The 14,110-nt window shown below is 40.6% G+C and overlaps 1 protein-coding gene across 2 annotated transcripts in view; it reads left to right on the top strand.

Annotated features, from left to right (window-relative positions):
- LOC138730572 (cohesin subunit SA-2-like) overlaps window positions 1–14,110 on the top strand; it is a 66,358-nt gene that overhangs the window by 24,784 nt on the left and 27,464 nt on the right. For both annotated transcript variants that reach the window (XM_069875872.1, XM_069875865.1), the window contains exons 11-12: window positions 3,581–3,679; window positions 5,711–5,790. In XM_069875872.1, coding sequence (XP_069731973.1) covers window positions 3,581–3,679; window positions 5,711–5,790 — 179 coding nt within the window. The remainder of the gene's footprint in view (window positions 1–3,580; window positions 3,680–5,710; window positions 5,791–14,110) is intronic.

Below are 14,110 nucleotides of genomic sequence, written 5' to 3'. Positions count from 1 at the left end.
TGTATTGTAAACCCCATTACTTATTAGTGCATTTGTGAAACCCAGGCTCCTAAGTCATGCTCAAAGATACTAGTGTTCTCCCAAGGGACTAAGTATATAGCTACTAAATCAGCATCCGGATCTAATCTAACTAGTGCTGATCTGAGCAGCAGGTGTTGAAAGGAAGTGCTATGTAAAAAGTTCAGAGTTAAAGACCAGAGAAATAGATGATGAAGAGTAAAAATGGAGAAAGTGGAAGGCAGAACTAAGCAGACAGGAAGACAAAGATAATGTAGATGCACACTTGGGATCTCCTACCTTGTTAGACTGGCTACGTCTGGAACTTCAGGGCAAGTTGTTGAAGTTTTCTCATTGGACTATGAAAAACACCCAAAGAAATCCTGTGGAAACAGGAACTTGTTATTGAAATGAACTTCTATGACCTGACTAAGCGATCCTCCTGCCAAATTTCAGGAAATTGAAGGGGTTTTTAGTTTTGCCTCCCATTTAACATGACTACAGAAATTGATCCTATGACTGTGCCTACTTCAGAAATATTTCTTTCTTCAAATGGTCATGTTAACATAGTGGTTTTCTTCTCCTCAGGTCATCTCTGTGCATATGGACTGATTTTTTTGGGGGGTGAGGGCAGTTTTTTAAATTCTTTTACCTTGACAGGACAAGTTGTCTTCACTATTCAGGAGTAATTGAGATGCAGAGCTAGTTTTCCCGATTTATTTTTGGGGAGCATTGAGAAGAAAAATAGATGACCCAGTGACCCCATGAAATCATCTGTGTCCCAGCCTCAATTTATAAGGCTTTTTGAATAGCCCCATCTCTGTGGTAGTGGTGAGGCTGAAGTCTTGTAATTGAACATATCTAAGCACTGCTGGAGCCCAAGAGCTCTTTGAGGTCCCTAGAGCCGTGGGCAGCTCTCTTACTGATGTTTTCTGCCAGTCTGCAGATCAGGGTCAAAATATACTACAATACAGCTGAGGGACAGGGTGCGTTCAGGGTGTCCTGAAAATGTGCTTATATAGTTCCCCTTCACTTTGTCACAGCTTTGACAGACCAAACAGGCAGCTATTTTGTCAAGATTAGAATGATAGTTCTGGTGAGATTAGATGACTGGGTGTTTGTACGTGCCTACATGACTGCCAAGGAGCCAAAGGTAAGTAGTGAGTTAGATTTAGAAAGATATGAAGTAATTTTGAATGATCCAGAAGCTATGAGGAGTGATGAATCTAGAAACAGAGAGGTGGTTGAGAAGGAGAAAATGCAGCTGAAAACAGGAAAACAGCAGAATTAATCATAGTGGGAGTAGTTATTTGTTCATAATTACTAGGGTTGATTTTCTCAACACTTAAGAGAAGCGTATACATACAGATTTATGACTGAGAGCTTTTCAGTGGGAACTGGATACCTTAGAAGGCAGGTGGTGTAGTTTAATGTATTAGACTTTATATCTGCAGACCTACGCTTGAATGCCACCTGACTGACAAATGCAAATGACATTACTAGCTGTGCACCAAGGGCTATACAACCATCCAACAAATCGTAGAGTCATAAAATGCCCTGAGTTGGAAGGGACCCACAAGGATCTTCGAGTCCAACTCCTGTCCCTGCATAGGACGACCCTAAAATTCACACCATGTGTCTGAGGACGTTGTCCAAATGCTTCTTGAATATTGTCAGGCTTGGCACGATAACTGCTTCTCTGGGGAGCCTGTTCCAGTGCTCCACCATCCACTGGGTGAAGAACCTTTTCCTAATGTGCAACCTAACTCTCCCCTAGTGCATCTTCCTCCCATGCCCTTGGGTCCTGCCACTGGTTACCAGAGAGAAGAGATCAGCGCCTGCTCCTCGTCCTTCCTTTGTGAAGAAGCTGTAAACTGTGATGAGGTCTCCCCTCAGTCTCCTCTTCTCCAGACTGATCAGACCAAGTGACTTCAGCTGTTCCTCATACGACTTCCTCTCTAAACCCATCACCAACTTCGTGGCCCTCCTCTGGGCACTCTCCAGTAGCTTAAACTTATTCCTTTTTCCCAAGCACAAATGCAGTCCCTTTTTGCAAGCAAATAAGATACTGGGGGCAACTGGAGCCAGGATTGTAGTACATTGGCTGAGCTGAGTGTGTGCCAATGTGCAGTGGTGGGTACCAGCATGGGATGGTTAGTGAGTGAGGGCTACGCTGTGGAGCCCTTGTGGCTGTGGGAAGCAGCAGGTGGGGGCAACAGACTCTCAGATAAGGCCTTTAATTTTTAAATACAGTATAGAATATGTACTGTTGGTGTGTCATGAGCAGATCAGAGAGCAGTATCTGTCAATCTTTCCTTTTGTATTTCTAGCAAAAAGCTGTCTTGAGCAAAACTGTTGGTCAGAGCTTGCTACTGGGTATCGTCCTTTGCTTTCCATCTAAGCAGGTGAACAGGAACTTGTAGTAATGGATAGCCTATGTGTAGGTGGTCTCCTTTCTTGGGTTTCCCTGATTATTCTTACTGCTATTGTTAGAAAGAGGAATTAAGGGAGAAACATGAAGAGACTGATTCAAAGCCTGCAGTTCATTTAACTGTCTCTGCTGATATCTTTAGCATTATAAGTTTACAGAACACTGATTTTTCTGTTTTAGATGCTGAAAATGACTTCCGTAATGCCATTTAGAGCTTTGTCATTTGAGAGGTGTAGCAATAAGCATGAGATAATTTAAAAGCTGGATAAGGAAAAGACTTCTTTTTGAGGCATCTTTGAAGTAACAGTGCAAATAGTGTGAAACGACACTTCGTAGGGATAAATATGTTTTTCCTAAATTATCTAACTAGGCCACACTTAAAGCAACCCCTTTCTTCTTAGAAAGCTTAAAATTCAGTGTTCTAGTGTAAAAACAGAAATAAGCTTTGCATGCAAAGCTGATTTGTCAGTCGTGGCTGAAAAGTGTATAAACACATCTCCTCCTCCTCATGTCTGCATGAAAGACTTTTCACACGTATGGAAAAGCTATTCTTTAAGCAGCTCAAGCCCTACAGCTAGGCATAACATTTAACTCTGTGTCTGCAAGAGCCCACAATGTTAAGACAGTGCATTTCTAGGATGTACCTCTTCGTCTGGGAATCTTCCAGAATTTCTTTGAGTCCTTGTCTGTGTTTAACAATTGTCCAAGTCAAATGTTGAAAGGAAGCCAGAGAAGTCTGATAGTATGGAGGAGGGCTGGTTGTATTAAGTAAGTCATCCATACTCTTGTCTTTGTATCTTTAACTGATGATTAGCACAATTCCATCATCCTTTACATTCTGTTGCTTTTATTTACTGTAAGATCTGTGAGAGTTTCTTTGACTCTTAGGGAGCCTGACACAAACTTTGATGTCACCTTTAAGTTTGACTCACTGCGGGGTTCCTCTGTGAGTGTGTATGAGAGGGAGAGATGCGCATGTGTGCACGCAAACAAAATAGTACAGATATCACTAATCGAGATGATGAAGCAGGATTTGGATAGTCTGCTGTAGGCACCCACAATGAACTCTTATTTACATAACGTAAATGCCAGTAGTGAAAAACATCAAAGATATGTGTTTTTTTACTGTGAGCTGATTTCTCTATCTTGTAGCAAGCCGAAGTGCGGTTGAAGTGTCTTCTAGGACTGCAGGGAATTTACAGCAGAAAAGACCTTGTTTCCAGGATGGATCTCTTTACTAGCAGATTCAAGGTAAATCAATTACTATTTGCTGTTTTTTAAGTCTAGGGTGGGTCTGATACAGGGTCTTATGTTTTGATCAGAGCTGATCTTTGCACTCCCTTGACTGACAGGAGTATGGAGTACTGCAGAAACAGCCTGCTTGACTGAGTGGATGAAGGAGTTTTGCAGAGATGTTTCCCTTTATTTCTATGGAATTTTCTGTTTCACTTTAGTTCCTGCACAAAATGGTATTGGCATGCACTGTGGTCAGTTATCTCCCCCATTCGCCCAGAATGGCCCAGATTTTTTTACTGGATCTTTGGCAGATAACTAATTTCATATTCTAAAGGTCCCATTTTTCTTCTGCTCCTGATAATGGGTTAACCTTATAGATCCTGGATTGGCTGACCGTGTATCACACTGATGTGGGAATGGCTCTCTGTTGATCCACCACATCTGTATGAATCTTGAAGAAGGATCCCTTATGTCCTTTCTGAACAAGTCAAGTGATACGCTGTAGTTTTTGGAGCTTGTTCAGTGACCACACTGACCACGTATGCTGCCTTTATCCTATTTCAACGTCCTGATGCCTTTAAGAAGAAAGCCCTTTACTTTTTTTAATCCTGCCCCAGTAATGATTTTGTCAGCTACTCTTGTCCCAACGGGGCTGCCCCCTTAAAAACTCAAGGTGCTGCATTTTTATTGCAGTCCCTCTGAATCAGCACATATTCAATGCCTGTGTTTGGTGGTGATTAATTTTCTTTTTGCAAAAGGTGCAGGGCTTACCTGTATGTCAAAGTAGTTGCTGGTAGTAAAAAATATCTATGGCGCATCCTCAAAGAACAAGGAATAGATTAATATTGGTATCTTAAGAATAAGGTATTCAGACTAAAACTTGACTATCTAAGATTAACCCATTTTAAACAGTTGTGTGGTAGTCCTACATCTTTCTGTCTAAAAGAAGGTTGCTGTGAGCTGCGTAGCTGCCTGCAGGATCATTATTCAAACGCTGATGAAATAGCTCCAGTCCGTACTGCGATCTTCCTCTGTGTGGAGAACGCTATATAGATGGATTATTGCATTATATTGTATCCCCCAATCAAAAAACACCGCCCAAACACAATTCCCTTTCCCTCTAAACAGAAGAAATCCAAACAGCTACGCACAAAATGCAGACTTGTCTGAGATACCTCAAAGTTTAAATCATGCTTTCCCAGAGATGGGAAATGTAATCATATAACCATCAATGCATTTCCCACAAGTGGGAGTTTTGCATGCTCCCTCTGTTTCCCTCGAGTGTTCAAACTCAGGATTTGTGGACTTCCACACCTTGTGGCTGGGTTATGAGAAAAAGGAAGATGCAAAGTAAAATGAATCTACAGATTTAGAAATTATATGTTAAGTGAGAAGGATGTTAGTCTCAAAACAAGCAACTCCAAAGGTTCAATACACTTTGAAGGTGCAGGCTGCAGGTTCTTGGGTACATAGGGCAGGGAAATTTCCACTGTTTTCGGAGGTGTTTGCATGTGCATCAGTTTACAATAGTTTGAATTCCGGAGGTCAGGAGTATTGCTGCTATTCTGTGAAGTACCTTCATGACTCAAGTCCTAATTGTCTTTCCAGCAAGGCTCTGGCTTCTGTAACGTGTAGGTACATGCACTTTATTGTTGATGGGGAAAACTGATTATATAATGCTTGTAATTTGAGTCTTACCTTCATTTAACATCCTGAAGTGCCAGTAGTAACATCTTAGAAACAAGTTGTCAGTCACTTTTAATTTGTAGACAGTAGTTGATTTCTTGTGAACGCATACATTACATCTATTAAAAATATCATATTACTGCATGATTAATTCAGTTAAAAATTAACATGCTGTTAATTTTCAGGGACTGGGGAACTACTTGGTAGTAATCAAGTTGCCTCATGTCTCTTGGGAAATAGTTGATGAAATAAAAATAAATCTCTGCTTTGCTAGTGTAGATGGTCTAGCTGTAGCAAAAATATATGTTTATTGAGAACAAACCATGTTACATCTTTTTATTATCGTTTTACATCCATTAGGAGCGAATTGTGTCCATGCCTCTGGACAAGGACCATGAAGTAGCAGTTCAAGCCATGAAACTCTTGATGCTTATGTCACAGTAAATAATTTCTTTTTTAATTTACTGTATTGTTTTAATGGCAACAAGATCCAGATAAAATCCTGATGAATCTTCCTGTAACCAGTTACATGCTGGGAAACGGTTGCTCCTGGCAGGATATGAGTTACAGTTAAAGCTGCTCAAGACATGGCATTTTCTTTCTGTGGGAAATACCAACGTTAAGAAAAACCTTGTACTGAGATTTGGTATGAAAACTACATTTTAAGATCTTTATACTTCCCTCTGAAAGGAAATTCCACATTTTCATTTTAGTTTCTTGTAAATAGAGCGTCTGCTTGTCTTGGGGGAAGTCTCTACCCTCTTCTTCTGTCCCCAGGTTGCCAGGCCTTGACCAGGAGCTCAGGGAACTCTGCCGTCTTCCCTGTCTCCCCACTTCATGAGGGAAGCCTTTGGTTTTGAGGCTGTTGCTAGAATTCAGACTTGTAGATTCTTGTCTCCATGGCAGACAACTTGGGAGCTATTGAGCCCACAGCAGACTGACTGAGAGAAAATGAGCAGGTGTAAGATATCGTGGTTTTGGTGAAGTGGAAAACTAACACAAGAGTTGTTTTCTTGGGAAGTTATCCACCAGCCATAGATCTGGTAAGATAATGGCAGGCTGGAAATGTGGGGAAAAGCTAGACTAATGTTACAGAATTATATGAATCTTGTTCCGTTACATCCTTGAGCAGCATGTTTATTTTAGAAATGGCTTTATTTGCAAAACACGTGAAGAATAAATTCTCTGTCCCTCTTTTTCAATGCAAAATGAGAATAAAAACCCCTCTGCATTTCATTGTAAATACAGTTGAGATGCTGGGACTCAGTGAGTGCCTCTTCTGTATCCGAGTGCAAGTCGAATGCTGCTGATGCAGATGCTTACTTCCACGTACAGCATGGCTCATCGTCCAAGAGCCTTGTGGGATTTGCTTTCTTGTTTTAAGCCAGAAGTATTGGTCATTGCTAGAGGACAATATAAACCTTAATAGACCAAATAATATGGTGTTGTAGGTATTTACATTAATTTTCAAGTATGTTTGTATATTGAAATGCTGCTTTATAGTCTGGTCTGTCTCCCTTCACACTCCATTGATCTGAGTGGCATTTTTCTAGGCCCTCTTCAATGGACACATCAGAACAGCATATGATGCTGTGATCATAGTGTGCTTTTCTGAAGGGAGTACCATTGTCTGGGCCTCAGTAGTAGCAGCTGGGGTTATGTTGTTTGTGTGTTTACAATGCCCATTTCTACGTCTCTTGGTTCTTCGGCTGTGTAGCTACTGGAAATAAATACAGTGCAGTGTCTATGTGTGTGACGCTTCCCTGTGCTAGGAGGAGCAGCACACCATTGTTGCAGTACAAAGATGCTGTTACACCAGTTGTCATTGCCCTTGTTCTGCATCTGAACTAACAAGTGCTATATTGGCACTGCAGCTGTTTATCTTCTCTGGCTTTAGTATGAGGAGTCATGTTCTCATTAATGCAAGCTGCAGCTATAAAAGTTTGATCAATGTTTCTTTTTCCCTGAAGCAATTTTTTCCTAATTTTTTTAAAATATGATTTCCAATGTGAATAAAGGCCTTCTAAAGTTTTCTGAATGACATTTTTCCATCATTAAATGTAGTTTTCATAAGTAAAATGAATAAATTTTGAAATTGTTTTTAACTGGGCTGTGTGGAGGCCTAGAAAATACATTCTTCTCTTTCTTTTTGCTGATCTTTTGCATAGCCTCCCTTCTTTCTGCCTACTTCCCCCCACAGTTGCTCTGGGCCCTACTGATTTGGCTTAATTATTGGAGTGATGAAAGTGGGAACTGGGGACTCGAAAAGTAAATTCAGTGACATCTCTTTTCTTCAATAAGACTAGTACTGATAGGTGCATAAAACCTATGTGAAGAGAATGCCTATGATGTAGACAGTCCCATGTACAGACTCCTTAATAAGAGCCTGCATCAAGATGCTTTTTAGCAGGGGAAGAGCTTATGCCTCAATACCTACAGTAGTGTCAGAAAGGACTTGCTGCTGGCATTGCAGAAGCAAAGATGTTTCAGGGCTATTGTATCTCAAACAGGTGCATCTCATAGCTCAAAACCAGTATCTGGATATTCAGCAGTAATGCTGCCTGATACATGGAATAAAGCATGGAATGGGGCTAGGGACGGCAACTCCCCTGCCTTTAAGGAATAATAAGTGGCATTGCATAAATTGAACTTCTGCTTGTATGCACTGATGATTTGCTGCTTTTGTCATGCTGTATTGGCTTCTCTGTGGGTGGCTCATTTTTGTCATCTGCGAATTTGGCAGCTGAATTCTAGTTGCCTGCTTTGCATTTTGAGTGAGATGTGAAAGACCTTCTAGATCAAATTTCTATTTTTAAAGCTACTGGCAAGAACCTTTATCTCATGAACTCCCTATATTTGATTTGGAATCATGGTTATTTTTAACAAATAATATGATCTTAACTTGTCAGGTACTGACCTTTAGAATGTACTTCTAATCTTGGAATAAATCTTTTGTTGTTTCATGATGTGTTGGCAAGAAGCAAGGCTAGGAGTAACTTTTTTCCTCCAGTTAGTCCATTGGGTGCTCTGTGGCTTTCTTGGGGAAAATTTACTGTATCAGTAACTCTCTTTTACTGGCTTCCATAATTGTCTTTTGGGTGAGCATGGTAGGAAGACGACATTGCCAATTAATTATTTTTGTGTGATGTTTTACAGATAAAGTGGAGCTGTGCTCCAGTTGTGTCAGTAACAGCTTTGACCATCTCTTAAATGTCACTGCATTCCAGTCCTGTGCAATCTGCATTGACTATTCTGTATACTACTGGCCCATAAAACTGCTGTGCTGGTCTTCACATTCTCTCTGTTCTTAGCTAGAGAGGCCGTGCAAGCACTGATCTTTTCAATTCACTTAGATGTCTTGCATTATTAAAATAATTCTAGTGCTGAATCAAAACCCTCTTGCTATGCATATGCCTGTTTTTTTTCAAACCCATATTTGTATTTTGATCTTGTCTGTCTTTGTGAGCTGAGATCTTTTTCTTCTTGTTTGGTCCATGTTGTCTCAATTGAACGCCAAGGTCTTTTGGCTACTAGATTCTATTTTTACACAGCGTGATGTGATCCTCAAACTGAAGTGAGCTTATGAGGTTTAGCATAATAGAAATTATTAATGCTACTGAATTATGCATAATTGTTAGCATTAATGTTGCAAAGGATCTGCGAGGGAATAGAACTAGGAAGGAAATAATAGGGGAGAAAATGAGTGACAATGAGAGACCAAGGAATCTTACTGAAAATATTGCCCTTTAGGAGGCAAATTAGTTTAGTGTGCCTACTGCCAGACAGTTCTGTTCACTTTTCTGTGCTTAACTGTCTAGAAGAGCAGAGGGAATTTGGAAAAGAGCAGTAAAAGTAATTGGATAATTTTAGTAGTTGAATGAGGAAAGGTTACAAGTGGTGCAGGTAGGGGCACGAATTTACAAATAGATTGAATATTTAAATAGCAAAGGGGAAAATTTCTTCTTATTACATTAGTTAAATGTAACTAGAAATTAAACTGAGTTTTAAACACAAAACTTAGAAGTTTGAAATCCGGAAGAGCTGCCTTAGTGAGAACTGTGAGTATATTGCACTCATTGGGGACTTCATTTAAATAAAGAACTATTTAATGGGGCTGATAAAGACATTAATTCTCACCACAGTGCTTTAACAGTGGTCAGTAGAGTTAATCCAACTTAAAGGTTAAGAAACTGAGTCTTGTAAGTTCCCAGTGTCCTGCTTAGCACAGAAGGCCCAAGTCAAGTAGGGGGTATGTCACTGTTGTGCTTAAAAATCTTAGTTTCCCTTCCAGTTCTCAACTGGACTGGGAAGTATGTTTTAGTTTAGAGAGAGGGGGGCTACACCATAGAAGAAACTTGAAAACTGGATTTGGCAAAGGATGCCATGGCAAATAATATCTGTTACTAGATCTAGTGATAGATGTAGATGTCCCGTGACAAGTAATTCAGCATCGGCAGAGTGTTATTTCATAACTAGGCCATGGACTTTGGAGGAGGTGTAGACATTTATTAGGCAAATGCACTGTATTCAGTAAAGTTATGCAGATGAGCCATTGCACAGAAAAATAGTTAAGTTTATTGAAAGCTTAAATGCTGTTATAAAAAACAGTTTTCACATGATTGTAAAAAATAAGCTGGAGAGAGAGACACTCGCTTTGCATACAAATAAGGAAATTGTCCACCACAATCGTAGAATCACAGCATATTGCAACACTCTAATCTTATTTTAAAGTGAACGGGAAAGGACTCTAGTTATATAGTAGTGGCAGCCATGACAGGCTGTGAATGTTGGGATTGTTCAGCCTGCAGAAGAGAAGGCTCTGAGGAGACTTTATAGTGGCTTCCAGTACTTGAAAAGGGCCTACAGGAAAGCTGGGGACGGACTTTTTACAAGGCCATGTAGTGATAAAACGAGGGCGTATGGCTTTAAATTGGAATGGAGAAGATTTAGATTAGACATAGGAAGAAATTCTTCACGATGAGGGTGATGAGGCACTGGAATAGGTTGCCCAGGGATGCCCCATCCCTGGAGATGTTCAAGGGCAGGTTGGATGGGGCCTTGGGCAGCTTGATCTAGTGGGAGGTGTCCCTGCCCATGGCAGGGGGGTTGGAACTGGATGATCTTTAAGGTTGCTTCCAACCCAAACCATTCTATGATTCTGTGTTATCATCTCTTGATCACCAAAGTGTCATCAGGAAATACCTGCAATGACAGCAGAGTAGGAAGATGGAGATCACAGAACAGATTAGTTGGTTTTTCTTCTTAAAAATTTTTATTTCCAACATTAGAATACTTTCAACACGTATTTTTTGATTGACAGTATTTAGTGCATGAATACTGTTTTATAACATATTTGGAGATTTGGATGTTTAAGTTGAATTAATTCCAAATGCAAAATTATCAGTGTTTTTTTTTATGTTGAGATGCTATACCTGGGGTAACCAAAGCCCCCATAATCTGTGCCAGATCTTTCCCTGCGCAGCCATTAAAGGCAAAAAGAAAAAGGTAGCAAAACTTTGAAAAGTGCATCACACCCGTTTTTATTTTCCTTTTGTGATTTTGGTGGTTATCCTTGGTATAAGCAATAGCGCAGACCAGAGGGGTGACTCCGGCAGTCATTTCTCTTGTGTGCAGTAAAATGGAACAAAAAGCAAGATATGAAATCTTTCAACTGGTGACACATGCAGAACAAAATGGGCCTGTGATCTCCCCCTAGAATACCTCAGCTTCTTCGTGACATGTTCACGCTGAAGCGCAGAGAAACTGGTATGTCATGACATTGGTATGTGGAAGGCTCTGCCTGTTTATTTTTAGGAACCTAAACACTGGCAGGGCCTTCTGGCTTAACCTTTATCTGTTGCTTGGAATTCTGAGGGCTGTAAATTTGCAGCAGTAATATTGCTGTATTTGAAGTATTCTTTGAGTGTTTGATGATTGGCTTATGTATGTAAAAAAGACACCTATTTACTGGGGTAGTGTTGGTGATAGCAGGTGCAGTCAAGTGCTGCTGCTTCCAGAGGCGTGTAAAACCCTCCAGTGCTCATTTTTATGGGAATTGTGAGTATAAACCTCCTTGTATCACAGTGAGTAGTGGTTGAACAGTATGTGAAAAGTAGTAGTAGTGGCAATATGTAAAGGTGTTCCCTCCCATTCAAAAATAATCTGGTGCTCAAGTGATGTCATGAATGTCTGTCAGCCTGTGCTGCAAAGAAAAGGGGTTGTTTTCCCCTCCTTTGCTTCTGTGCTGTTAGGGAGTGCTTCAGACATGGCTGGAGCTATTGCATCTGACCTACTCTTCCTTTGAGGAGGGAGGACATAACACTGCTGTAGATTAGTGTAACTGAGGAAAATTCCTAGCCTCTTTGAAGACAAAGTTGTTAACAAAGAGGTTGAGATTTTAGAATCCCAGAATGGCTGAGTTTATGGCTGAGATGACCTCTGGAGGTCATCTGGTCCAGCCCCTCTTCTCAAGCAGGGCTACCTGTAGCTAGGTGCCCAGGACTACATCCAGATGGCTTTTGAATATCTCCAGTGGTGGAAGCTCCACAACCACTCTGGGCAATCTGTGACAGTGCTCCATCACCCTCATAGTAAAAATGAGTTTACTGATGTTCTGAGGGCATCTCCTGTGTTTTAGTTGGTGCCCATTGCCTCAGGTTCTGTCACTGAACAACGCCTGGCTCCATCTTCCTTGTACCCTTCCTCCAGGTACTTACACATTGATTCCTCTCTGTCTTCTCTCCTCCAGGCTGAACAGTCTCAGCTGTCTCAGCCTTTCCTCATAGGAAAGATGCTCCAGTCCGCTAGTAATCTTTATGGCCCTTCACTGGACTCCTGTGTGTCTATGTCTGCGTCTCCCTCATGCTGGGGAACCCAGAACTGGACCCAGCATTCCAGGTGTGGCCTCACCAGTGCTGAGGAGAGGGGAAGGATCACTTCCCTCGACCTGCTTGCAACCCTTCTCCTAATGCAGCCCAAGATACCATTAGCTTTCTTTGTTGCAAGGGAATGTTGGTGGTTCATGTACAACTTCATGGCCACTAGGACCCCCAGGTCCTTTCCATAGGAAAGGAAATTTGTAAGGAAAGGCATTTTCGTTTGAACTGGAAAGACAGGGTCCGTAATTTCTACACAAAGTGATGGCAGGCATCAGAGTTGCTGAGCTGTTCAAGCCATGTGAACAGTTTAGGTAAGGAATTTTTATAAAATAGAAAAACACAGGTGTTGCATTCACAATTTCCATAAATGTGCTAAGAAGAAAAATCCTGAAATACAAAGAATAAAAAATTCAAATATGAAAAAATTTTACATGTGACTGGCATGTTCATATAGGAAATTCTGTTTAAGCATAAGGAAAACATTTTTTTACCATGGGGACGGTCCAGTACTCGAACAGATTGCCAGAGAAGTTGTGGAGTCTCTGAATTTGTAAATATTCAGAACTTGATTGGACACAACCCTCATCAGCCTGCTCCAGCTGGTTCTCCTCTGAGCAGGGGATTGTTCTAGATAATCTCGAGAGGTGCTATTCATCTGTGATTCTGTGTTGGCCCACTCTAGATCATGGTATGTTTGTATACAAATTTATTCTTTTCCAAGCTGTCCACAGTTTTAAAAAAGTATTTAGAGAAAATTACAAAGGCAGCTTCATAGAAAGCAGTGCTTAAAAAAAATTAAATAATAGACTGGGCTTAAAAAGAATGAAATGAACCTTGCCAGACTGCTAGTTTATTTCATTAAATTCCCCATAACCTTTTCATATAAAGAATCATAGAATTTTTTGGCTAGAAAAGACCTTTGAGATCACCAAGTACAACCCTACCTGTCCACTACTAAGCCATATCCCTAAGCACCTCATCTACTGGTCTTTTAAGCACCTCCAGGGATGGTGACTCAACCACTTCCCTGGGCAGCCTCTGCCAGTGTCTGAGAACCCTTTTGGTGAAGAAATTTTTCCTGATATCTAAGCTAAACCTCTGCTGGTGCAACTTGAGGCCATTTCCTCTTGTCCTATCACTTGTTACCTGGGAGGAGAAACCAACACCTACCTCGCTACAACCTTCTTTCAGGCAGTTGTAGACAGTGATAAGGTCTCCCCTCAGACTCCTTTTTTTTCCAGGCTAAACAACCCCAGTTCCCTCAGCCACCTCTCATAAGGCTTGTTCTCCAGTCCTTTCACCAGCTTTGTTGCCCTTCTCTGAACATGCTCCAGCATCGCAAAGACTTGCTATATCATATATTTTTACTCCTGTAAGTGTGATTTGTTTTCAGTCTTTGTTTTACTCTCACTTGTTAAACTTGTAAAAGTTTAATAAATTTGATACTTCATTCATGGCTTCACAGGACACACCAATGCTTATTCATACACTCTAACGCACCATGTTACCTCTTTCAATTTCAATTTTTTTACTGTTTAATGTCAATAAACACATTTTTACTCTATTTCCCTGGTTCTAGATGGCTGAATAAGAGTCACGTAAATAGTAAATATTTTCCTTTATGATGATTTCAAGATATACGTACTCAGAGCACTTTCTATATGTCCTGTTACTGCAAATATATACTCAAGAGAATTGCATGTTAAAAGAGGCCACCAAAAGCTGCCTGAAGTATGTAAGGCAGCTTTTTTTTTTGGGGCAAGCAGTACCTTGGTGAGATTGACCCATCACTTTTGGAAGCATGCCATCAGCACTTCCATTTAAATACCTTTTTACTGTTCCAGTGAACATTGTAAACAACCATGGGAAGAACATGAAAAAT

The sequence above is a fragment of the Phaenicophaeus curvirostris genome, chromosome 1 (assembly GCF_032191515.1).
Source record: "Phaenicophaeus curvirostris isolate KB17595 chromosome 1, BPBGC_Pcur_1.0, whole genome shotgun sequence".
Classification (NCBI taxonomy): Eukaryota; Metazoa; Chordata; class Aves; order Cuculiformes; family Cuculidae; genus Phaenicophaeus; species Phaenicophaeus curvirostris.
The sequence above is the reverse complement of the archived record's forward strand: the minus strand, read 5'-3'. Positions and strand labels throughout refer to the sequence as shown.